The 27,139-nt window shown below is 37.0% G+C and overlaps 1 protein-coding gene across 1 annotated transcript; it reads right to left on the minus strand.

The window, feature by feature from the left end:
• Positions 1 to 8,405: 8,405 nt before the first annotated feature.
• Positions 8,406 to 13,522, minus strand: LOC104213011 (wax ester synthase/diacylglycerol acyltransferase 11-like). The gene is made up of 7 exons (XM_009762389.2): positions 13,139 to 13,522; positions 10,143 to 10,736; positions 9,930 to 9,996; positions 9,431 to 9,540; positions 9,130 to 9,339; positions 8,857 to 8,994; positions 8,406 to 8,630 (listed from the first exon to the last, which is right to left on the minus strand). Exons 1-7 carry the CDS (start codon positions 13,373 to 13,375, stop codon positions 8,469 to 8,471), a joined length of 1,518 nt encoding a protein of 505 aa, XP_009760691.1. The 5' UTR covers positions 13,376 to 13,522; the 3' UTR covers positions 8,406 to 8,468.
• Between the last annotated feature and the right edge of the window lie 13,617 nt (positions 13,523 to 27,139).

Genomic DNA, 27,139 nt, shown 5'->3' on the forward strand with positions numbered 1-27,139 from the left:
GGTTATTTCAGGGTTGTAATCCAGACATTGTCTTATGGCTCAAACCCTTCTATCCTTTTATTTTGCCTAGTTTGTTTAGTCATAGTAGCCCGTCTAGTGTTGTCTAGGTTTGTTTTAGGTTTGTGTCCCCAGTTTAGTTTGTTTGTTTTGTTGTTCAAACCCTTTCACCATCTGTCTAATACAATTTTCTGTTTTCTGTAATTTCTAGTCACTTTTATTTAATTCTCTTTTCTTCTTATAGTTCTTTTCTTGATTGACTCTAGTGACATGACATGCATGCGTAATTCTCAACCTGGTTTTAAAAATCAGTTTAGTCACAGAGCAACGAAACAATGTTGAAAATGTAGGGACATTTGAGGGAAATAAGTGAAGGCATTTTGAGATCACTTCAAGCCCGAATTGTGTGAAATTGGGGCAGATAGAACATAAAAATACACTATTGAAATGCATCATGCTGCATCGGGTGAAGATAACGGCAAGTTTGCCCCAAATTTGTAGGGGTTGTTTGTGGTAATGAGAGTGAGAGTGTTGTCCAATGGTGCTTTATGTGTAACAGATGTAGAAGGTAAATGTGTGGATATGGTCATCAAGTCTGGCACAATCAAAAGATGTTACGAATGTTTTCCTTGGTTTGTTTAATTGTGTTGTTTATACTTGGCATGTTTTGAAGATTGGAATGACGAAGGCATTTTGTTCTGCTATCTAAACACTTTATCTTTCGTTACCCCTTTGAGCTTTGTTTATTTTCTTCCATATCCCTCTTTCGGAATCAGTAGCAAAGATCAGAAAAACAAGCATGAAAGATAAGTAAAGGAAAAGGAGAAAAGAATAGAACTAAAAGGGAGAGAAGAAAAAATGAAAATTAAAAAAAAGGAAAAGGAAGAAAGAAAAAACAACAAAACAACAAAAAGAGAAAAAGGAAGAAAGAAAAGAGAAAGAGAAAAGAAAAATCACAACAACAGAGCAATTCCTATGACATGAACTACGTTTGACCTGATTCCTTTTAAGGATACATAGGCAGCCTCACGGTTCGGTCCCATCAAAATAAAAATCCAAAAGTCCCCAAGCAAGAAATTGGGGCAGAAGTTGTGGTTGTTGTAAGAAATCTGATTCCGAAAGTTGTAATTTTGAACCCATGTGAATTGTTTTGAGCCTTTGATATCCTTTTTTTTAATTCTATCCAAAATCCCACGTTACGGTCCAAAGAAAGACCTTCCGATCAGTCTTCGAGAGATGTCAAGTCAAGCAAGGAGAGGTAATTCATATCAGGGGCAACACTCTGGTCCAAGCAGAAAAATAATGAAATGAGAGAATCTTATTGGTAAAAACCTGCATGGGCACCGTAGGGCCACGGGAGCTGAGAGAAATCCAAAAATGAGAGAGTCTTATTGGTGAAAACCCTCGCAGGCACCGTAAGGCGACGGTAAGTTGAGAGAAAGAACAAAATGAGAGAGCCTTGATGGTGAAAACCTTTCGGGCACTACACGTCGAATAAGGATTGTGAATCAGATTGGATGATCGGAGCATTGAAGCCCAGTTTCATGGTTTAGAGGTATAACAGGAGTTGAACATCAGACTTGCTCAACAGAATAGGCTACAGGTGCATGTCATGGTCATTAGAGTTGGTATCCACATCTGATTGGTTTCTACTTTGTAGTTTTCTTGTCAGGAATCATCTCTTTCCTTTGTCCTTTACTCTGTTCCTTTTGTCTTGTTTACTTCCTCTTCCTGAGTCTGTTTGGTCAAAATAAGTGAGAAATGACTTCAAAATTTGCCACCAGCTTTCCAATTGCACAAACGGGATTTGGCCAGCACATCAAAGTGGCATAAGTTAGGAAAGAACAACGTGCGCACTGAGTTGGTAACAATCAACATGCTTTGGGATTCATGTGAAATACAAAGGCTTGGTATATATCAATTCATGAACAATGCAACAAATGGAGGGTGTAGGGTGAACGGATCAAAGGTATTTTCTGTGATAAGATTGATAAAGAAAGTGGTTAGCCAGTGACGAGCAAGGTCTTCCAAGCAGAAATCAAAGTTATCATGGCAAGTGAAGGAGCAATAGACCTCAAGGCCAAGGCTAGTGGATTAAGTCAAGAAAGAACAACATACGTACTGAGTGGGTTGCAATTGACGTACTTTGGGATTCATGTGAGACACAAAGGTTTGGTAAATGTCGGTTCATGAGCAAGGCAACAGATAGAGGATATTGGGTCTAAACAAAGAAGAGGTATTTTCTGTGATAAGGACGACAAAGAAAGTGGTTAGTCCATAAACAAGCAAGGTACTCGAGTGGAAATCAGTTATCATGGGAAGTGAAGGAGTAATCGCCCTCAAAGTCAAGGCCACAAACCAACCTCCACATTTTAAACTGACAAGATTTTTCTTTGATTGAAACAGGGGCAGAAAATTTCGTTTGTTTCGGAGAAACCCTTCGCAAGGAAAAGCAAGCACCAGACAGGTTTGACCGTAAACTTTCAGGACCCTCCTAGAAAATAGGACCTAGTTTAAAATTCGAAACAATCATGAGTAGCATAATCTAGCATAAATGTACCCCAAAGGAATATAAGTTGGCTTCAAAGTTTGTATGTTTAAGATAGGATTCAATTAGGAGTTTTCAGGACCCTCCTGAATAATGGGACTTAGCTTTAGGATTTCCATTAGATAACAAGATTTAGCGTAAGTTCTGCTGTAGGGTAGTATAATTTAGCCGTAAAATTGTCGCTCTTAAGATAAAACTTGACTTGTGATCTTCAGGACCCTCCTGGATAATGGGATGTAGCTTTAAGATCCCTCTTAGATAACAAGATTTAGCGGAAGTCACACCTTTAGAAGATATAACTTAGATTTATAATGGTCGTTTAATTGAGAGTTGTCAGGACCCACCCGGATAACGGGATTTAGCTTTCAAATTCTTACGAATATTTTGTAACATTGTTCAGTTTAACACTCACATATGAGCCCAGCCACCAAACTGGGGCAGACAAATTTTCTTGTTTTTGTCTATTTTGTTGAAGTCAGGAGCCCGCCTGGAGAGTAAGGAATACATTTCAAGTCAGCAGTCAGGAGCCCGCCTGAAGAGCAGGGAATACATTTCAAGTGTAGCAGTCAGGAGCCCGCCTGGAGAGCATGGGAATACATTCAAGTTCAGCAGTCAGGAGCCCGCCTGGAGAGTAAGGAATACATTTCAAATCAGCAGTCAGGAGCCCGCCTGGAGAGCAGGGAATACATTCAAGTCAGTAGTCAGGAGCCCGCCTAGAGAGCAGGGAATACATTCAAGTCAGTAGTCAGGAGCCCGCCTGGAGAGCAGGGAATACATTTCAAGTCAGCAGTCAGGAGCCCGCCTAGAGAGCAGGGAATACATTTCAAGTCAGCAGTCAGGAGCCCGCCTGGAGAGCAGGGAATACATTCAAGTCTAGCAGTCAGGAGCCCGCCTGGAGAGCAAGGAATACATTTCAAGTTCAGCAATCAGGAGCCCGCCTGAATAGTAGGGAATACATTTCAAGTGTAGCAGTCAGGAGCCCGCCTGGAGATACATTCAAGTTCAGCAGTCAGGAGCCCGCCTGGAGAGTAGGGAATACATTTCAAGTCAGCAGTCAGGAGCCCACCTGGAGAGCAAGGAATACATTTCAAGTCAGCAGTCAGGAGCCCACCTGGAGAGCAGGGAATACATTTCAAGTCAGCAGTCAGGAGCCCGCCTGGAGAGTAGGGAATACATTTCAAGTCAGCAGTCAGGAGCCCTCCTAGAGAGCAGGGAATACATTTCAAGTTCAGCAATCAGGAGCCCGCCTAGAGAGCAGGGAATACATTCAAGCTTAGCAATCAGGCGCCCACCTAGAGAGCAAGGGAATACATTCAAGTTCAACAATCAGGCACCCACCTGGAGAGCAAGGAAATACAATTCAAGTTCAGCAATCAAGCACCCACCTAGAGAGCAAGGGAGTACAGTTCAAGTTTCAGCTTTCAAGTTCTTATTGATATTTGGTAACATGATTCAGTTTACACTCACATATGTGACCAGCTACCAAACTGGGGTAGAAATTTTTCTTTGTTTTTGTCTATTTTGTTGAAATCAGGCGCCCACCTGGAGAGTAAGGGAATACAATTCAAGTTTCAGCAATCAGGCGCCCACCTGGAGAGCAAGGGAATACAAATCAAGTTTCAGCAATCAGGCGCCCACCTGGAGAGCAAGGGAATACAAATCAAGTTTCAGCAGTCAGACGCCCACCTGGAGAGCACGGGAATACAATTCATGTTCAGCAGTCAGGCGCCCACCTGGAGAGCACGGGAATATAATTCTAGCTCAGCAATCAGGCATCCACCTGGAGAAAAGGAAAGCATCTCAGATTACAATTCAAGTCAGCAACAAAAGAAGCTCGTGGCAAGAATGCGAGTCAACAGTCGGAGGTGATCAACAGAAGTTAGTCATAATAAAGAAAAAAAGAGAAAGGCAAGAAGTGAATCCAAATGCAGAAGTTGATGGAAGATGTAAACTGCTTAAGACATGGTGGAAGTAACAAGCACTACATGTCCGGTCTTGATCCAAAAAGCTTTAGAAGAACGAGCTAGCAACTGCAACTAATAAGCGTCAAGGTTCAAATCTAAAGTCTGCATGAAGAACCATTCAAGACTCAAGATCAAGCTTCAGAAGACTTATAGATAGGAATCTTGTAACTCGTAGTTGATAGGTTTAGCTAGTATTTTTCATGTTTTGATTTTTTATGTAACATCAGGACCGCGGACCGGAACCTCGGCAGAACGGCACCTCGACCGGCTCTCCACCTCGGCATACTCCATTATCTCACTCACCTCTGAACAACACGTGGCCTGATTCTTTTATAGCCAAGGATATGTAGGCAGCTCAGGTACCAGGGCTCGGTCACATTCTCTTTCCTCTTAGTTTAGTCTCTCCAAATAAGGGTCAGGTCAAAAAACCTTGTCTAGTCGTTCTTTGTCTGAAAATTCTTCGCGTTTCCAGTCAAAGAGGGGCAGCTATAGACATGTGATTTTTGACCCTCCCCAAGATTTTTCATATTTTAGCACGTAAATAATTAATTTAGGCCCAATATAGCTATTTCAACTCATTTTTACTCTTTTACTTTATTTTACTACAAGGAAATGAAAATTACAAAAAAATATTTTTATTTTATGTACCTTTCATAAAGTAAAAAAAAATATACAAAAAAATAGTACCTTAATTTTATCTTTATATAATCTTGAAAATACAAAAAATATGTAATAGTTTCATGTTTTAATATAGTTTAGTTTAATTAATTAGAATTTATTTTTGCATCATGTAGTATAGTTACCTTATATTAAGAAAATTTAGCTATGGTTTTAATTAATAATTTTTGGAGTCTTCTTAGCCCAAAATTAAAACACAAAAAAAAAAGACATGGTCCAACCCAATTACCCTTAGCCCATTCTTCCCAACTCATTAGCCCATTTAAGTGCAAGATTTAATCATTGCCTTCTATTTCCTCCTAATCCAATGGCCATCATCCTTTCCCACTTCTATATAAAATACTCAATTATAGAAACCCTACCCCAAGTTTTTCAATTCCTAGACCTAGACTACACTAAAGAGGGCAGCCATTGTTTCTTCATCACCTGCCTTCACAAAAATCGACCACTCTTCTCTGCCAGGACCTTCACATGGCAGCTGTCCAAAGTCAAATAGCAAGAACTCAGTAGTCCGAAGTCAAACAGCAAGAACTCAGAAGCAAAATCGTTGGACCATCTGGCGTAACTCCAAATGTTTGTTAAGTTGAATATTGTCAATTGACCCAAGTCTAATAAGAACGTGACCACTCTTAATTGAACCGACAGTAGTAAAAGTCTTGATATTCTAATCTTGAAGTCAGAAAGTAATTAATGACATTGGAGGAGAGGAGGTCGGCGGCTAATGACATTGCTGGACGAAATGTCCAGTGAACAATTCGGTCCGTGTTCGAGTTTCCAGTGCCGATACGAGGTTTCGGTTTGCAATTTCGGTATTTCGGTCTAAGGATTGTGGTTTTGTTTAGCCCGATTGATTTACAATTTTCAGCTTGGTTCATCAATAAAAGGTCCATTTCTTAATTTCCGTTCTTATTTTGTTGTGTTATGATAGCTCGATGCGCGTGTTGATTGATTTGTGATTCCACGTTGTTTGAGTAGCATGTCTTAGTTTTCATTTAAATTGTTTTAATTAGTTTTTATTTCGATTGTGATGCATGTAGTCTTGGGTTCTTGAATAAATGCTTTTAATTGGGTAGATGAAAAAATTGGAGTTGTTTTTATTTGCAAGGAATAAGCATGTTCCATAAGGTGGATTTTGGACCATAAGGAATTTAGGTCAAGTAATATATTATGTTAGCTGACCTATTTGCTCCCCAATAATATCTTGACCATAAATTTGGTATCACAACAATCTCAAAGATTAGGAAAATAATTAAAATGCGTAGCTGCTTTAGGCGCGCTATTTAATAATTTACCTTCCTAAACTCGGGTGCGCATTTATGTGACCCAAATTCAAATCTCAACAATGTTAGATAGAATATGTAGAGAGCCATGGGTGCATTTATATAACGTCGTTCAAGACGTATTTTAAATGACGTTGTAATTTTTCCTTAAAATTAAATAAAGCGGTTAAAAAGTTAAAATTGCACATAGGTTAAAACATGTATTAAAATCAGATAATAGGCCAATTGTAACAGTTGAGCAACCGTGCTTGAACCACGGAACTCAGGAATACCTAACACCTTCTCCCGGGTTAACAGAATTCCTTACCCGGATTTTTGGTTCGCAGAATGTAATACAGAGTCAATCTTTTCCTCGATTCGGGATTTGAACCGGTGACTTGGGACACCATAAAATCATCCCAAGTGGCGACTCTGAATCTTTAAATAAATAAATCCCGTTTTGATTGTCACTTTAAGTTGGAAAAAACTCCCTTATATACCCCTTTTATGGGGGTGTGTAGTAAAAAGGAGGTGTGACATCTGTTTCGGTTAATTATTAATATGTTAAACTCTTAATAGTTGACTTGACTAGCTTTCATTAATAGGCTTCATCACAACTCCCGAGCGGGGAAAATACAGGTCATGAAAGATTATGCCTAAACCTACAAATCATGCTAGGTCAGAGTCATAAGGACACTTTTGCTCTATGAAAATATTTTTTTCTTTTTTGTTTTGGGCTAAGGAAGTACGGTTGAAAGTGATGGTTATGTCTAATAACGTAAAGTTTTTTTTTTTTTTTGTTGGGTTGGGGTGGGGGGGGGAGGGTATACTAATAATCTAGAAATTTAAGGTGATTATAATCGAGATCCTATTCGGACTCCGATTTCTTTTGGAAAATGAGGGGGTTAAAACGCTTTTAACCATGAAAGTCAACTTTCTGTAATTATTGTTTCTTCATAACATGACAGTAGAAGTTGAAGGCAAGAGGAAGTTTTTGCTAGAACGAAGGAGATGCAGAGCCACTACTCTAGTGAATCTGCGACCAGCTTTAGGAGACCAAGTGACTATTTCTTTATCTACACACTTAACATTATAATCTTCCAAGATTGTTTTTAGGGTTAAAATATTGATGTAGATTGATAATTCTGCTACTGCAATGTAAAATTCCAGACTCTATGTGCCTAATCAATTAAGTTCATCTGACCATATGACAGGCAATATCTGAAATGATTGAGAAGAATGCAGTAGTGATACAAGAAAATTGTTTTGCCTTTGTCATAATTCCCTTAAATATAGCGCCATTAGAGAATCCTCTCGATTATGTCCGCAAAGCTAAGACAACAATGGATCGAATAAAGCATTCTCTTGCGTCTCAGTGCGCATTTTATGTTTTACAGCTTATCCTCAAGTTCTTTGGTTTTAAGGTACTTCATTATTTCTCTTTACACATTTAAATTATCAACAAAATCGAGATGTTTATTTTTTTGTTCCTTTTAGTTGTCGTTATAATCTAGATGTAACTAATATTTTGCTTAATTGGCATGGCACATAGGGTGTGACAACACTTGCAAAAAGACTTCCATCTCAAACAACACTAGTCTTTTCAAATGTAGTCGGTCCGGTAGAAGAAGCTTCTTGGTCGGGCCATCCATTGGCATCCCTTGCCCCAACATGTTATGGACATCCCACTGTAACTTTCTTCAATCAAGCAAGCAATCACGTTTTAATCACAAGTAGAGATCAGTTGTATGAATCTTCTATATATTCATACTATTGTTATAATTTAAAAAACTACTCAGTTTAAAATCCCTAAATCCAAGTGCATATTATAGGGGCTAATGGTTCATACGTGTAGTTATGCCAAGCAGTTAACATTTGTAGTAGTAGTTGATGAAGGAATAACACTTGTTTTATTATCAACAAGATGCTTCCTAACAAGAACAAAAAATGAACCATAACGTTTGAGCCATAAAACTAGAAGTGTAAACTAAAAATATGATGATATATCTTGTCAAATACATTTTATTCATGGCAAAATCCTCTCTCTACCACAGCGTCCTTGATAAGCTTGAGAGATTGTTCAAGATCGTCCAGCAATTGATATGGATCAGGAATCACGCTTTCGTCTACTGATAGAACTATTGTCATCTTGTTTGTATAGCTTTGAAAATTAATCATCAAAGCCTGAAATTCAAATTCGGGGAAATGATGTAAAGATATAAACATAACCACTAAAGTACACCTTATTACTAATCTATTTTTCCTAAATTACCCAATAAATCAATACGACTTGGTCAAGAAAATTAGTAAAATTTTGCAAGGAAAAGACCTTACCCGACACAGTTTGCTTATGGAACATGAAACCGAAAAGGGAAAGCAATAACTTGAAATTAGTATGAGTAATACTTACGTGAGGTTGCCCATAAGAACTAGGTGCAAGGTAAGCCATAGGGTGCCCATAGAAGCCAATTTCTTCTTGGGGACCGACCAAATTGGAGAAACACATTGTTGTATTGGTGATAATTCTATGCGATATTGAGCTTGATGTCTGAAATTTAAAAAATATTATAGTATAAAAAGGGGTCAAATCTTGCAATAACAGTCATTTTGATAACACATATCTTATATGTAGATCAAGAATTAAGATATATATGATCGACTATTGGTAGTGAGATGCTATTACCTTTATCCCAAAAAATCTGAGTGCTAACTCTGAAATGGAAAATGTGTAGATAGCTTCAAGAGAGTTTTTCTTACGATCAATGGTTGCCTTAGCTTCTCTGATATAATCTAAGGGGTCATCTCGTAATGAAATTTTAAAGGGTAGAAGAACAAAGCCAATCGAATTCCCCCACTTTACCTCAGTGTCCTTGTCCATCATATCAGCTAAAGCCTATATATGTATATGTTAAACACGAAAAGAATGTCAACAACTTGGGTTGAAGTATAAGCTAGGAACAAGAAGTCAGAATGGATGCAATCACCTGAATCCCAGTTGACGGTCTTAGGTTTACAAGAAGAGTTGATCTGAGTCTAATATTCTTGGGGAGATTATTGTTTTTCTCTGTTGCTCTCTTGTCTTTCTTGCTCACACCTGCCAAATTTCGCATAAAAGATTACTGCCAGTCTGCCATGAACTGTTTCTAATTCTTTTTGGATTTAACTTATTAACACTGACAATATTGTAAAGAAGATAGAGGTATTTATGTACCACATGTGTAATTTTACTTGTTATAACAGGTTATCTACCTTATTTTTCGGAGAACTAATTCAAACTTGTTATGGGCAGTTACTTGTAGTTTAGTTATCATTAGATGACCTTATATTATGAAAATTCTTTCAAGTGTATAAAAGAAAAGAAATTCGACATTTCCTCTGGTTTATGGTTACGGTAGTTATGATTTAATGACTCTACTTAAAAACAAAAACAAGGGTGATAAATCATAAAAACGATGTATCATAACACACGAGGCAGAAACTTACCAAATCTCCTATTGAGATATACAGATAAACCAGCTTGTGTTGCTCCCAGAGCGACATCATTTATTGTCTGTGCAAGAAATAACAAAGTTCAAAAACATCAAAATATATAAACAATCTGCATTTTGTTCCTAATGCAAAACTGAAGAGAAAGAAAGAATTGAAGTTGCCATAACATATATAGCATTTGTTTGGACAAAGTATATAGATACGTACCATATTCAATGCATTTTTCACCAACTTCAAATCGTCAAGACTTACTGTCCTGTACACAAATCGCCTAGGATTAAACTCAGAACCGGGCTTACCCTTAATTGGCGTACTTGTGTCCTTCAAAAACATAGTCGTGGCCATAAACATCAACACATCCACTATTGTATTCCAAAACAATCTCATAAATGACCAAACTTTTGCAAAATATTGCCATAATCCTTTAGTCGTATACTCTGAAGAATTGTTAGGCCTTTTCTTATTTCCAGGAATAGTTGGAATTTTATCTGGATGAGCAGTTTGGCGAGTACAAGCGAGCAGAAGGGAAATAAGAGAGGTGCCATCTCCAAGTGAATGATGGATTCGAAAGACGCCAACAGCCTCAGCATCGGATGTTTTGACGTTGAGAAGATGGAGATCCCACATAGGTTTCGACTTGTCAAGTGTGGTTTTGCTAAGGTTGTGAATATAATTCTCCACGAATTTGTCTGGTGATTCCTTCAGCTTTTGTTCATCAACTTGTGGTACCACAATGTGCTTATCTAGGTCCACCTTTGTCCGTACCCATTTCATCTCACCATTTTTTTCCTCATCCACCACCTTAAAAAGAATGAAACATGTAATTTTAGAAGGCATACTACGTGAAGAGTTTTTGCCTTTTGAAAATCCTCCCTTTTCTGTTTTACAGTGTTTTTGTATCATATTTGTTAGGAACAAAGTACACTATAGACTTGTTTTTAAGTACTTGCAATTTCATTTATTTATATTTTTGGTGATAAGAAAAATATCATTTACTACATCTCCTACCCAAAGAAAAATAAGGAAGAAAATATACATAAATCTATTCTATCCTGTACAATGTAATTTCATTTTTGTATACGAGAAATTTTTTTTTTTTTTAATTTTGGCTAACAGATCAAATACTGTAATAGTTTATATGTTATGTTCGTATAAGTTTAATACTCCCTCCGCTTCAAAAATTGTCATAGTTTGAACTTTTTAATAAAGAAATGGATACTTTTGAGATATGTGCTCTTAAATAAGTCATAGCATTTGTGTAACTATAAAACTTTGGAAACTTGTGATCTGAAACCTATTATAGCATTTATATGGCTATAAATGTTTCCTACTAAGGAAATATTGAAAGTTATCAATCCTTTTGGAAAAAAAACTAATAAGAAAACATTGTCAATCTTTTTTAAACAGAGGGAGTATCTAACATTAAATCAGTTTTTAAGGGAAATTAAGGATGGTTTGGTATTCAGGCCTTTATGCATTGCCCCTGTCTAGGTTTTGTACTACAGCCCAGGCTAAGTGCACGACTGCACCCGAAATGAAAGGAAAAGAAAAGGTTAAAACAGTACAAATTTGTTTCCGAGAAATTCTCTGATTAATTCTTTGCATTTTATTATTCTTCAATATTCAAAAAAATATATAAATTCGAATAAAATAGTATGGTCTTACTTCGTTTTATGAGGTTCGGATTTTAAACTACTTAAAGTGTAGACCACTTAGTAGAATTTTGAAAAGCAACTATCTTCTTTCCAGAACTCACCTGTGGGATTATAGTGGGTTATTGTTGTTGTAGTTATCTTCTTTAAAGATCACATATGGCGAAACTAATATCAAAGTTAGATGATTGTACATTTTAATAGAATAGAAGTAGTAATGGGTAATTGTATATATGGGGATTCTCTTTGTTACCCACCTCTATTATAATTTTTTGATCATGTTGGATCCTTTTAATCTTGTATTGTATCTAACAGGCAGAGGCGGCCCTTACAAATAAAGCAACCGCTTTAGGCCCCGTATTTATGGGGGGCCATTTTTTGTTACACCTAATAGATTATGTATAAGTTTAAAAAAGAGTTTTGTACAGTGAAAAAGTTTGATTTCTTTCTACCAAGAAAATTGCACTTGAAATGAATATCGAACCCGAATTTCGTAAGAAATGTGTGATATATAAGAAGTAACAATTTGATACAAATATTGATAATGAAATCTCAAAATCTTTCAAAGAGCCCTTTAGAGTTGATTACTTTTATACATAGTTGACAAGGTTATTTTTCACTTCAAAATAGATTTGGACAATTCGAAGCATATGAAAATATTTTTGGTTTTCTATTTAGCAGTAAAAACTATGTCACTAGATGTTGGAAATTTGAAAAAATATTGCCTTAATCGTGAATGTTCCTTAAAACGTAATAATCAATTTGATATTGATGGTTTAGATTTATTTTCTGAATTAAAAGTATTAAGGAAAATAGTACAATTAGAAGATAACAGTTTAATTAATACAATTAATAAAAAAAGATTTAATTCTTTTCTAAATGCCTAATTAAATTGCTTATGGAATAGTTTTTAATAACTCATGTTACCGTTGCTTCAACGGAAAGAAGTTTTCAAAATTCAAATTGATAAAATCTTATCTAAGAACAACAATGGCACGAGAAAGATTAAATGGATTAGTTATATTGTCAATTGAGAAATACTTATTAGGAGTTATTGATTATAAGAAAATTATTAATAACTTTGTATATAAGAAAAGCTAAAATATAGACTTCAAATAAATAATTAAAAAAATAAAAAAAGTTAAGGCCCCTCATAAAATTTGGCTTTAGGCCCCAAAATTCGTCGGGCCTAACACGTAGCCCCCTTTTTGTTGTACCATATATATATATATATATATATATATATATATATACATACATGCAAAAATATAAGACTTGAATTTTTACCGATCAAATTTGAAAAACTTTTCCATCTTGTTCATCTTAGATAGATTTTGTTGAACTGCGTCGAATCTTTTTATTTTATTTTAAAGATTACTATTACCTTATAGAACTACTACAGAAATTTTCTATCATGATAATAGATGTGAACTTAAAATGAATATATTTCCAGAATCTTTTTACTTGTATATATATGAATTGTTTAAGCTAAAAATGTACGTTAGGTACATCTTGCAAAAAGATCATTAAAATGTTGGCCATTTTTGGTACCTGGAGGCTGGAGAAACGAGGATGCTTAAGCAAAGTATGGACCAATTTCTCTTTGATAACTTGAGGATTGATTCTTGATTTGCTGCCCATTATAGCTATAACATGAACGTTGAAGTTGGGCTCGTGAAATAACCTTGCTGATGGACTCAATGGCTCTTCTTCAGCTGCTTCCATGGCTAATTTTGTCTTAGTTTGAATCGGTTTCAGACTCGGTTTTCTCCATCTTATGGACGCCATTAATGTAGAGAACTTGTTCTCAGTAACGTTTCTATTGTTCTGGAAAATGGGTTGTTGTTCTACATGCTTTTGTATTACTATATAAGTTGGAAAACCGAAGGTAGCAGCTAGCTAGCTTTTAGTTTTGTCTTACGTTGGATACTTGTGTCTCATATGAATATGGCTGGTACTGGGATATAGGCATATAGCTGAAGGTTGAAGGTTGTGCAATTAATGAACAGTTGCGTCAGGTATTCAAAAGCAATTAATAATCCTACAGCTTTTGTTTAGCTTACAGTTACAGAAGCAAACTCAAAAACGCCCAAAAATTTCAAAGGGACAATTGTCTTGGGAACCAGCTTTTGGCTTTTCTTTAGTAACAGTGTCGGTTTTAATTAAAAGTAGTTTCCCGCCGAATGAAACTAAACAAACACCTAAGTTAGCATTCAATTTAGATGCACAAACAACCAATAAGAAAGCTATGTTTCTATTGAATCTCTTTTATCGAAAATTTATAGTATCCAAATAGAAATCATTTTGCCTTTTTATATAAGCGTCCATTTATATAATAAGAAAAAAATTAATTTTGTTTTTTCAAAATTATATCTATGTACGTGAAAAATTTTATTTTGTGTTTCACACAACTGACGCTAGTTGTGTGAAGCTTCTTTTTTGTCTCGTAATTTTGTGGACCCAGCTTTTTGTGAACCCAAAAGTTTAAGATATTGATCCACAAATTTGTTTGATAAAAATAGAACTAATATAATGTCAGTTGTGCGAGCACACTATAAAACTTATCCTATATACGTATTCCTAAAAAAATCTTTTACTCCTCAAATTAAATTATGCTGCAACATTTAATTACATTAAATTAAGGCTATAGCTAGTTAATTAATATAGAGATTTTCTACAATAATGTATATCAATTTTCAACCGTAAATCGGCATTAGTTTCTGGATTATTAATCTCACTCGATCACAGCATCAATGACGAGGACGAAGAAGACAGATTTTTAAAGAGTGTATTGTCATTCAGGTTCAGCATGCATGTAGGATATCTCTGTTGTGGCTACAAGTAAGAGGTGCCGCAGAAAGATGAGTAGCAAAATTACTTCAGAGGGTTTGCTGAAGGACTTGGACAGGTAGCGTAAATGGTGATGCGTACAACTTCAAAACTACTATCTAACTTATTCTGCTCGATCGGTTATTTTGACCTTGGTAAAGACCCATCTGTTAATAGGAGTCTTTATTTTCTACTTTTCTTCTCATTTTATACGATATTATTTATTTATTTAAAAAAAAGTATACTTCATTTACTATATATTTAAATTTGAAATAATTTAACTTTATTATACCCTAAAAATATGTTTTTATAATTATAAAATCTTATGAAATAGGACTATAGGAGTATTTAAGAACTATAAATTATAAAATTATTTTGTCTTACTTAAAATGATTAACATCAATTGAAATGGATCGAGCAACAACAATCAAAAAAGACTATATTGTGATTTCTTCAGCAAAGAGTCAATCCTTTTAAGTTATCAAAGAAATTGGTCCATACTTTGCTCAAGCGTCCTCTTTTCTCTAGCCTGCAAGACTGAAAATGGCATAATTTAATCTCTCGCTGCTGATGGTCAATTCATGCAAGTAGAGCACATACACCCTTTCGGCACGGAGCGAAGCCGTCGTAATATTTTTAACTTAAACAACTAAGTAATGATTTTACTATATCCTAATAATAGAAAAAGAATATAATATAATGTATTATTAAGTAAACTAAAAGATAATTGCTCATAAAAAGTGAGATTTGTAACCGAAAATATAAGATAGATTACTTAATACAACAGTTCAAAATAAATTGTTCCCGATATTAAATTACAAAAATAATAAAAATTAGTAACTCAAGTTTTTTCCAAAGCTATTAAGCCAGCAATTACACAGGTAGTGGAAAAATTCTTTACTCATGAATAAAGAAAGACTAGATTAGATCTGTTGTAGTTGGTAGCGTGATCGACGCGAGCGCTTGTGCAAGCATTTTTACGGATATATATGCGATCGACGGGAGTTTAATTTGTACGAAAATACATTCAATAGCATTTCGCACTATCATATGCATCAGTAAACTCCCAGCAATTGTATAAAAACTCACATAAAGAAAAATTCCAGGTTTAGCAGAAAGTTTGAGAGAAACTCGAAGGACATGAGTGAAAGATAAGTGAGCTTCGCAGCTGGTTGAGCAATGGTGGTGTTTTGGGTTTCATTATTCTGAGAGTGGGAAGATGGAAAGGGAGAGTGTTGGAGTTTGTGAGGTCCACACTGTATTGGGAAAAAACTGAGTTTATATTAAAGATGATGTGGCATAACACGTGGATTAGTTAAATGGTCAAAGCACAACAATTGACTAAGAGGCGCGGATGGAGACAGTCACGGGAAGAAGAATTTAAATAGGCACGAGACGACGTATAGATACGAGTCTCGTACCAATTTAAATTATTTACAGCCAACGGATTAGAAGGCATTGAAGACAAAGATCTGATGACAGAAAGGAGTCCAAATTCATTATTAAATACTTGATACGTTACAAAATTGGTATTTAATAGGAATGATTGTATAACGGCTTATTTAATGTCATTTATTACTCATAATTATATCATTAAAGCTGAGGCTTCATTCCTTTACCTAGAATTATCTATAAAAGGAAGAAGTATCATCATTTGTAAGGACACGGAATACTATTGAGAATTCATTGAAATACACAACTATTTGGTTTTTTACCATCATTCTCAAAAATATTTTATTTTGTCTCCTGATTATCAGTAACCCGAATTTCTTTTTAGCTTTGACCAAAGACTCAGATTTTTTGTTAAACAAATTGGTTCCGTTACCGGGAATCTGATAATCTTTCCTTTTAAGCTATATCTTATCTATTGTCGTCACCATGTCAAACAACAACACCGACAACAATAGTAATAACACATTGGGAAACCATGAGAATCAAATACATCAAAATCAAGATGACATTGTTCCCTCTCCTCTAAATTCACCACGTCAATCCCGTGAAGGCACTCCTGTTACTGAATCCTGTGCTGATCAACAAGAGCAATCTGAACATTTTGAAGGAGTTACAACTGAAGTTTTGCAAAAGCTAATTGATGCACAGGTCGGCAAAGCTCTTCAGGCACTTGTTAGTCGATTGTCTGTTGCGCCACCCACACCAACTCCTAATAATAATACATTGGAGAATCCCCGTTCTGGTCTTGATAATTCTGGAAACGGAGCAACCCCCAGTGAACCACAGGAAGGGGGACCAGGTAATTTAAATAATTCATATTTGCAAAATTTAGTACTAACCTTGCAGAAACAGCTTAAGGAACAAAATGAGCGTATTGAACAAATCCCTGGAGTTCCGCCTATAATAAAAGGAGTAGACATGGACAAATACTCACAACAACCATGGAAGCCTAGTGCTGCTCCCCTTCCAATTCTGAAAAAGTTCAAAATGTCTGACATCCCGAAATATGATGGTACTACAGACCCACGTGATCACGTGACTGCATTTACAACAGGCGTAAAAGGCAACGACTTGACCAAACAAGAAATTGAATCAGTATTGGTCAAGAAATTTGGAGAAACACTCACCAAGGGTGCATTAACCTGGTATTCTCTTTTATCTGAAAATTCTATTAATTCTTTTGCTGAGCTTGCAGATTCTTTTATTAAAGCACATTCGGGAGCACAAAAGGTTGAGAAAAGAATGGAAGATATTTTCAAAATCAAACAAGGGGATTCGGAGCTGCTTAGAAACTTTGTTGATAGATTCCAGCGTGAAAGAATGACTCTACCTCGTGTGCCTGACAATTGGGCTGCTATAGCCTTTGCAAGTAATTTAAATAACAGAAGTTCTGAAGCCACGAGACGACTCAAAGAAAGTCTTCGAGAATTTCCTTCAACCACATGGAATGATGTTTACAACAGGTATAGCATGAAGCTGCGAATCAAAGAAGATACCGTACCTAAGCTTCATCATGAAGAAAGGGGCGGTACCCGAAGGTCAGAAACCGAAAAAAGATCAGGTAAAAATAGGTACGATCCATATATGGGACCTGCAGGAAAAGACCCACGGTCGAAACAAGATAGCCAGCAATATGATCAAAAATTGAGGAACCGAGATTCTGGCTCTTCTTCAAAGTTCAGGAATGATCGGAACAGACAAGAATCACGAGATGATGACCGGAGTTTAAAGGCACGATTCGGCGGATATAATTTTAATGTCTCTACCTCTGAGCTCGTAGCTGTTTTAAGAAGCATGGGAGATAAGGTACGGTGGCCAAAAGAGATGCGGTCAAATCCAAGTAGACGCAATCCGGATCATTGGTGCGAATTTCACAACGATCACGGGCACAAAACTTCAGAATGTAGATTCCTGCAGAGTGAAGTGGATCATTTATTGAAGCAAGGGTACCTCACTAAGTTATTTAGTGAGAAAGGAAAACAAGCTTATATGAAAAACAGACAAGAGCCACCACAACCTCCTTCACCCAAGAGGACAGTGAATGTCATAAGCGGGGGAGAAGATATTCACGGCATAACCTACACAGCCTCCAACAAGGTTTCTAAGGTAACGATTACACACGGGAAACGGGTGCGGCAGGTCCTTGAAAATGAAAGTATTTCGTTCGATGACGCAGATACCGAAGGAGTGACAACTCCACATAATGACGCACTGGTAATATCTTTACTTGTACATGATACTAATGTAAAACGAGTTTTGATTGATCCAGGGAGTTCTGTAAATATTATATTACTAAGGGTACTACGAGAAATGCAAGCTGAAGACAAAATGATACCCAAGGCGCACACCTTGTCAGGCTTCGACAATTCAAGTGTAGTAACAAAAGGTGAGGTATTTCTAACAACTTTTGCTATGGGTGTTGTGAAGGAAACTAAATTTCAGGTAGTTGATATGGAAATGGCCTACAATATGATCATGGGGAGACCATGGATACACGATATGGATGTTGTCCCATCAACTCTACATCAGGTTATTAAATTCCCATCACCATGGGGAATTTTCCAAATTCGTGGGGATCAGTAGATGGCTAGAAGTGTCAACGCTGTAACAAGTACGAGCGCCGCAAATAAAGAAAAATAGCAATTACAGGAAACAGTTGAAGGTAAAAAAGATCAAACTTCAACTGAACAGGAAAAGACGGATTTGGACTCAAGACCTGACACAATTCAAGAACCTGAAGAAAATGAAAGCATCAAAACGACAATTGAAGAGCTTGAGGCAGTGATGTTATTTGATCAATGGCCTGAACGGAAGGTTTATGTCGGGGCCAATTTAAGCACGAACATGCGAGGTATGATAATCGAATTTTTAAAAGCTAACTTAGACTGCTTTGCTTGGTCCCACGCTGATATGACAGGGATACCACCAAATGTGATGACTCACAAACTCAATGAGGACCCTTCTTTCACACCAATAAAGCAAAAGAAACGGAAACAAGGTGCTTTCAAGAACCAGGTGATTCAGGATGAAGTCCAAAAATTATTAAAAATCGGATCAATCCGTGAGGTAAAATATCCTACTTGGTTAGCTAACACGGTGGTTGTACCCAAGAAAAATGGTAAGTGGCGTGTTTGTGTAGATTATACTGATTTAAATAAAGCCTGTCCAAAAGATTCCTTTCCCTTACCGCATATAGACCAACTAATTGATGCAACCGCAGGTCATGAACTTTTAAGTTTTTTAGATGCATACTCGGGATATAATCAAATTAAAATGGATCCTGGTGATGAAGAAAAAACTTCTTTCATCACAGACAGGGGGACTTACTGTTATAAAGTAATGCCCTTTGGCCTCAAAAATGCTGGGGCAACCTATCAAAGGTTGGTCACCAAAATGTTCCAAGAACATTTAGGGAAAACAATGGAGGTATATATAGACGATATGCTCGTCAAAACCCAGCAATCTCATGATCATATTTCTCATCTATCTGTTACTTTTGAAATTTTGCGAAAATTTAATATGAAACTCAACCCAGAAAAATGTGCATTTGGAGTTGCATCAGGTAAGTTTTTGGGTTTTCTTGTTTCTAATCGTGGTATTGAAGTGAATCCTTCTCAGATCAAAGCAATAGAAGAAATCCCTGATATCCTTACTAATAAAAAGGAAGTACAAAGATTAACGGGAAGAATTGCAGCTTTGGGGAGATTTATTTCCAAATCCTCAGAAAGGTGTTTTAAGTTTTTCTCTGCACTTAAAAAGCAAGATCATTTTGAATGGAATGAAGATTGTCAACAAGCCCTTAGAAATTTGAAAGCTTATTTGTCAAAACCACCGTTGTTGGCAAAACCGAAGGTGGGGGAAAAACTTCTCATTTATCTGGCCGTATCTGAAGTCGCAGTAAGTGCTGTTTTAGTCCGCGAGGACCAAGGTAAACAATCTCCTATTTATTATGTAAGTAAGTCCTTATTGGAAGCTGAGACACGATACCCACAGCTAGAAAAATTAGCATTAGCTTTGATCATGACATCTAGAAAATTAAGACCTTATTTTCAATGTCATCACATTGTTGTAGTTACTGCTTTTCCACTTCGAAATATCTTGCATAAACGCGAACTTTCAGGAAGATTAGCAAAATGGGCTGTAGAACTAAGTGAATATGAAGTTATTTATCAACCCAGGACCGCTATAAAATCTCAAGTACTAGCTGATTTCGTGGCTGATTTTAGCCAGGGGATGCATTTAGAAGCAGAAAAAGAATTACTAGTTTTTAATGGTGCAAACCCGGGGACTTGGGTTTTATTCACTGACGGTTCATCTAATGTAAAAGGGGCAGGCCTAGGAATAGTCCTCGTACCACCTGCGGGTGAGACCATTAGACAGGCTATAAAATGTCATTCTATAACTAACAATGAAGCAGAGTATGAGGCTGTAATTGCAGGTTTAGAATTGGCACGAGAACTCGGCATAACACAGATTATAATCAAGAGTGATTCTCAACTCGTGGTTAATCAGATGCTGGGGACTTATACAGCCAGAGAGTCACGAATGCAAGAATACCTCGCAAAGGTACGGGAGTTAATAAAGCAATTCCAAACTTGGAAAGTAGTGCAGATCCCAAGGGATGAGAATGTAGAGGCAGATGCTTTAGCAAATCTTGCATCCGCAGCAGATGTGGCAAACAATACAGATGCTTCAGTCATACATCTATTTCATTTCGTTCTTGAATCTGATAAAAACGAGGTAAATTTTAATCATCTAACATGGGATTGAAGAACGAAATTGTTGCCTTTTTACAGCACGGTACCGTGCCTAATGACAAAGGAAAGGCTCACGCGCTTCGCAAAAAAGCTGCACGATATTGTTTATATCAAGGAAATCTTTATCGAAAGATGTTCGGCGGACCACTAGCAAGGTGTCTCGGACCCTCTCAAACCAAATATGTCATGAGAGAAGTACATGAAGGACATTGTGGGAATCACGCAGGAGGGCGGTCACTGGTAAGAACGTTAATTCGCACAGGATATTATTGGCCTAAGATGGAAGAAGAGGCAACCAGTTTCATGTCCAAATGTGATAAATGTCAAAGGTACGGCAATAATATGCACAGACCAGCTGAGTTACTACATCCTGTTTTAGCCCCTTGGCCCTTTATGAAATGGGGAATGGATATCGTAGGTCCACTTCCACAAGCAAAAGGTCAGGTAAAATTTCTACTTGTACTTACAGATTATTTCACTAAATGGGTAGAAGCAGGGGCATTTAAACAGGTACGAGAAAAAGAAGTTAAAGACTTCATATGGCGAAATATAATATGCCGCTTTGGAGTACCAAAGGAGATCGTGTGTGACAATGGACCACAATTCATTGGAGCTCAAATCACAGAATTTCTTCGAAGTTGGCAGATCAAAAGAATAACGTCTACGCCATATCATCCAGTAGGGAATGGACAAGCAGAATCTACTAACAAAGTCATTATCAATAACTTGAAAAAGAGGTTACAAGATTCAAAAGGTAATTGGCCTGAGGTGTTACCTGGAGTATTATGGGCTTATCGTACAACGACCAAAACAGGCACTGGAGAAACACCATTTTCAATGGTTTATGGTACGGAAGCCTTAATTCCAGTTGAAATAGGTGAGCCAAGCACACGATACGATCAGGCAACGGAGGAATCTAATAATGAAGAGATGCGGGTTAGCCTAGATTTACTTGAAGGAAGAAGAGAAGCTGCTTTGATAAGGATGGCAGCACAAAAGCAAGTAATAGAACGATATTACAATAGGAAAGCACGCCTCAGATTTTTCAAAATTGGGGACTTCGTGCTTAAAAAGGTGTTCCAATCTGCAAAAGCTGCTAACTCAGGAAAGCTAAGTCCAACATGGGAAGGACCATACAAAGTCCGTGGCATTGCGGGAAAAGGAGCATACCAGTTGGAGACAATGGATGGTAAAGTTTTACCCTCACATTGGAATGTTGTCCACTTAAAAAGATATTACTTTTGAGAAAGTACCTACGGTCAGGTATCATCATGTTAAAATTTCTCTCTTGGTTTATTAATATTTTACTAACGATTTTAGATGCTAGGCAAAATATCCTAACTCGTGCCAAATGATGAGTCACAACCTGCAAGGCAAAATGGAGTATTCTTAAATTCCTAGCCCAGGGTTACAATTAATCTGATGGAAATACACACGAGTTAGGCAGTCTTCATCTATAATCGCACCGTCGAGTCCCGTATATCTTTCTGTTTCAGGAAAAGGGCCAAAGTAAAAGAAATAAACAAGTGCTCGAGGCTTCATACTTCACCGCTCAAACACTTGGGGGACTACATATTATACACAGATATGTGAAGTGTTGAGAAAAAATTATGAAGTCTTCAGCATTCATGAGAACAACAGAGTCATCTCTCAAACTCATAAACAAAGTCACCTCTCAAACCCTTCTTAATATGTAAAGATAGGGTCATGACTATGTACTGAAACAGGTTATGAAGAAAAACCTTGTTTATTTTATGTTATGTACAAATCTGTTACAAGAAAAACAGTTACGAGAAAGTTGTAGATGTATTGTAATACATGTAACAGTCAAACACTTGTTAAAAGTTTATGAATAAAAACTTGCCAAAGTTGTTTCATACAAAACGTGTGTTTTCCTATTTCTTTCATCGTATTATAACACCATTATGAAGTTGAGACGTCTTCTTCATTAAGTGTCGATAAAATAAAAGGGCCCTCTTTTATAAGCCTCATGTTGATATTCCATGAGAAGAATCGTAAAGCATTTTAAAAGGATAAAAATGCTAAGCTATTCCATGAGTCCTAGATAAATAGGCAAGAATAGAATATGCAGAAGTACCGATAAAACTTCTTTTTTAAACAAAAAACTAAGTACAAACTTAGTCAACTATGCATTTGTTTTTTTTTTACAAATGCCCCATTATGTTAACTGGGGACTTCATCAAAAGATCCTTTACAGCAATTTCATTTTTAGCTAGTCACTGAAGGGTTTGGAGCATCAGAAGTTTCACCCTCGGAAGCAGGAATTGTAATCCCAATTTCTGCAGTAGTCACTTCTTCATTTAAAAGTTCTTCCGTTCCAGGAACTTCAAGTGCAGGAGAAGGAGTATCAATAGACTGTTGGCTTTTCTCGATGGTATCTACGACTTTGGCCAGTTCAAACTGCATGTCAAAGCCTTCTTGAGTAGCTTCCGTCAAAGCATCACGGCGAGATTTCAGGAAAGCCCAACTCACCTCTATGTTGAAGTTTTCCTCCAGAAGTCCATATTCCTTTTCCCACATAGCAAGATCGTTTTTTAAGATTTGGTGCTCAGCTAAATGGGAATCAAGGGAAGCTTCAAGAGAGGCATGAGAACTCTTCAAGGCATGAATCTCGTCAGAAGAGGTCTGTAAGTCAGCCTGAGCTTGAGTCAAACTTTGCACTAACTCTCCTGCATACTCTTCCTTCTTAGCCAAAAGTGCCTTCAGCTCCCTAACTTCTTCACTAGCCTTGGATAATTGTTCTGACAAAGAGCATTCCAAAAGCTCTTTGTCTCTTTTCAATTGGCTTGAAGAAGCTTTGGTAGTTTCCAGTTCAGAAGTTAAACCACGGTTTTGCTGCTCCAGGAGATTTTTATTTTCTTGCAACTCCTTTATGGTCCCTTGAGCATTTTCAAACTGTTCCTTCCAATTGGTTGCTTCAAGCTAGGCTCCCCTAGCTATTTCTTCGGCCTCGTGGACAGTTTTTTCAGACTCACGGGCTTTTCTTTCCAGAAGGGAAATTCTTCCCATTAATTCCGTGCCAATAAGGTTAGCCTACAGAGACAACTCATAGAAATGAGAGATTGAAGATAATTAAAAAAAACTTGTTGGTAAGAAGGAAAAAATACCTTCAAAGTAGAATGAACTATGTCATTCATCAGAGTTAAGCAGCTATGGCTGTCCATCTTCTTCTTCTCGATATCTCCAATTAGGGGCTCGAGCCAAACATCGGCTCTACCAGTCTTCCTCAAGAGGCTATGATTGGCAGGAACTTCCAGAGTAACACTTCTCATAGTCATACTTCCACTGCTAGAACCCGTCTCTGTACGATGAACAGAGGGAAGAGGAGCAATGGAAGGAATGGAAGGAGAAGATGTAGAAACAGTAATGGAAGGAGAAGATGTAGAAACCAACACAGGAACGGACATAGGAGCGGTATAAACTGGCAAAAGAACGAAAGTCGTCAAAACTGGTAAAGAAATACTTACGGTTGGCAGAGGAATGGAGGAAATAGGAACAAATGAGGAAAGAGGAGCTTCATCAAAAACAGGGCCGAGCTCGCCACTCCCGAAACCACTGTCAAAAAGATGCTGAATTGATTCATTATTATCTCTTGGTTTGGTGTCCTCGTCAGAATGAATCAAAACAGGCTCGATGGTGGAGGTTCGAGTAGGAGTGTTTTCAATTTCATCATCAATGACTATTCGCCTCCTGACCCTTGGCCTGGTAATTAGGGAGGTACCCTCCTCTTCTTCTTCAGAACTTTCCTTTATAGCTTTCCTTTTTGGCAGCAAGGCTCGAGCCTTATCCAAATCAAGAGCAGCATTCGCAGACATGCGAATGGCCATAGCTACTTCAGCCGTCATTCCTCTAATGCCAAATCCTGATTAAAGGATGGATATACATGATCAAAATTGAGGAAAAAATGCTTAACATGTAAAAAACATATAAAAAGGGGGATACCATGTGTTTTGACCTTCCAGCCATGTAAGGAAGAAATTGATTTCCAAGTTCTTTGCTCCCTAGAAGCAATCTTCAAAAGTGAGTCTACCCAACCACGGAAGTTGGGAATAGGTTCCACATCTCCCATGGTTGCTACAAAAAACCAAGAAGAGACGAGGTTAAAAACAAAATTTCTTTTGAAATTCTCAAAAGTAGGTACGGTAAATAAAAGGAAACCTACGTTCAAAATTCCACTTCTCAGGGAAGGGAATATTTGTTTCGCCAATCAAGTCCACCATACGAACAGCAACATAACGGATATACCATCCACGATCTTTGTCATCTTCAGGATTTACCAAAACTTTTTTGCTCCTTGCAGTTAAGGTAAAAACCCCATGGCGTATTAAGTTAGGATGGTACAGATGAATGAGGTGAGAAAAGGTGAAATTGACATTGGCTTTGGAGGATAAATATCTCAAACAAGCCACTGTTCTCCACACTAATGGACCGATTTGGGCCAAACAAATTGTAAAGAAACGACAAAAATCGAGAATAACTGGATCAATCGGAGGATTAAAACCTAAAGTGAAGGGGTAAGTATAAATAGAAGAATACCCACTTCTAAAGGAGGAAATTCTTTGATTTGGGGAAGGAATTGACATTCGGAGACTATCTTTCCAGTTACAATCTTTTCTTATGGTGGGGATTGTAAGCTCGGTTACTATTGTGGGGTAAGTATCGGCTTTTTCTAAATTTGCAATTTGTTTTTGAAGAGACGTTTTGTCACTTTCAAAAGACAAATCGTTGGGAACTATTTCATCAACTGAGGGTTCTTGAGAAGAATCAAGAATTTCCCTACTTTTAGAAGAAGGGGCCTTTGGGATAGAACTCCTTGAAGAAGAACCAGAGGAGCCGCCTCGAGTAGATTCTAACCCTGTTCGAAGCCTACCTCCTCCGCCTCTTCTGTGTCTAATAGGGGCGTTGGGGAATTGATCTAGAATTGGAACTCTTTTACGGTTAGGGTTTGAAGAAGACATTGTTAAGAAGGAAGTGTGTGCTGAAGATTTGTGAAGAAGACAAAGGAAGAAAAAGTTATGTGTAAAACGGGAACCGTCAACCTTAGAAGTGAAACGATGGAAAGCCTATAATAAAGGCAGCTATCACTTCGTAAATAGTGAGAATGAAGAAGTCTTGAAAAAGGGTGTGAATAGCGGAATCAATTAGAAAATGACACATGGGCAGAACATTAAATGGAAAAGACTATTAAGGTGTTAATACTGTCATGAGCATTAATTGTGGCAAAAATTCCTTTTTCATGAAGATCCACTTCCCAAATATTTAATTGATAAATATATGGAAAGTGGGGGGACTATCTGTATTGGGAAAAAACTGAGTTTATATTAAAGATGATGTGGCATGACACGTGGATTAGTTAAATGGTCAAAGCACAACAATTGACTAAGAGGCACGGATGGAGACAGCCACGGGAAGAAGAATTTAAATAGGCACGAGACGACGTATAGATACGAGTCTCGTACCAATTTAAATTATTTACAGCCAACGGATTAGAAGGCATTGAAGACAAAGATCTGATGACAGAAAGGAGTCCAAATTCATTATTAAATACTTGATACGTTACAAAATTGGTATTTAATAGGAATGATTGTATAACGGCTTATTTAATGTCATTTATTACTCATAATTATATCATTAAAGCTGAGGCTTCATTCCTTTACCTAGAATTATCTATAAAAGGAAGAAGTATCATCATTTGTAAGGACACGGAATACTATTGAGAATTCATTGAAATACACAACTATTTGCTTTTTTACCATCATTCTCAAAAGTATTTTATTTTGTCTCTTGATTATCAGTAACCCGAATTGCTTTTTAGCTTTGACCAAAGACTCAGATTTTTGGTTAAACACACACCTCACCAACCAAAAGAAGAAGATTGAAAAAATTAGACAAAATAGGCTGCTTGAATGCATATGGACGGCTGAAGATTTCAATTTACAATTTGCAATGCAATAAGTCAAATTTGTGTTGCTAAGTGGTTGGCAAATTTGCCTATAAATAAAGATGATTCCCTCTCAGTTAAATCACACCAAAATAAGAGAGAAACAATAGAAGTTAGAGAGAGTAATCCACAGATTATTGTCTGTGAGATAACTAGTGAGTGGTAGTAATATTGTAGTGAGGTGTTTTATATAAAGAGTGTTATTTCTTTCAAAGTTGTAGTAGTCTCTTGATACTACTGAGTTGTAATATTATAGTGGTAATATTGCTACACTCGGATATTGTATTTTATCCCGCTAAAATATTTGGTGTCATTGTTACTCTCTTGTGTTATTATTATTTGTTGTGGATATTATTCTTGGGCGGGATTATTTATTTTATCCCAACAACGTGGTATCAGAGTCATGGCAAATAATGGTCCGCTACCTTTTCAGTACCCCCGTCTGACAAAAGATAATTATGAGAAATGGTGTCTACGTATGAAAGTCATCCTTGGCTCTCAAGATGTATGGGAAATCGTAGACAGAGGGTATGCAAAACCCGATAATGAGGA

Source organism: Nicotiana sylvestris, chromosome 1 (assembly GCF_000393655.2).
Source record: "Nicotiana sylvestris chromosome 1, ASM39365v2, whole genome shotgun sequence".
In the NCBI taxonomy this organism is placed as follows: Eukaryota; Viridiplantae; Streptophyta; class Magnoliopsida; order Solanales; family Solanaceae; genus Nicotiana; species Nicotiana sylvestris.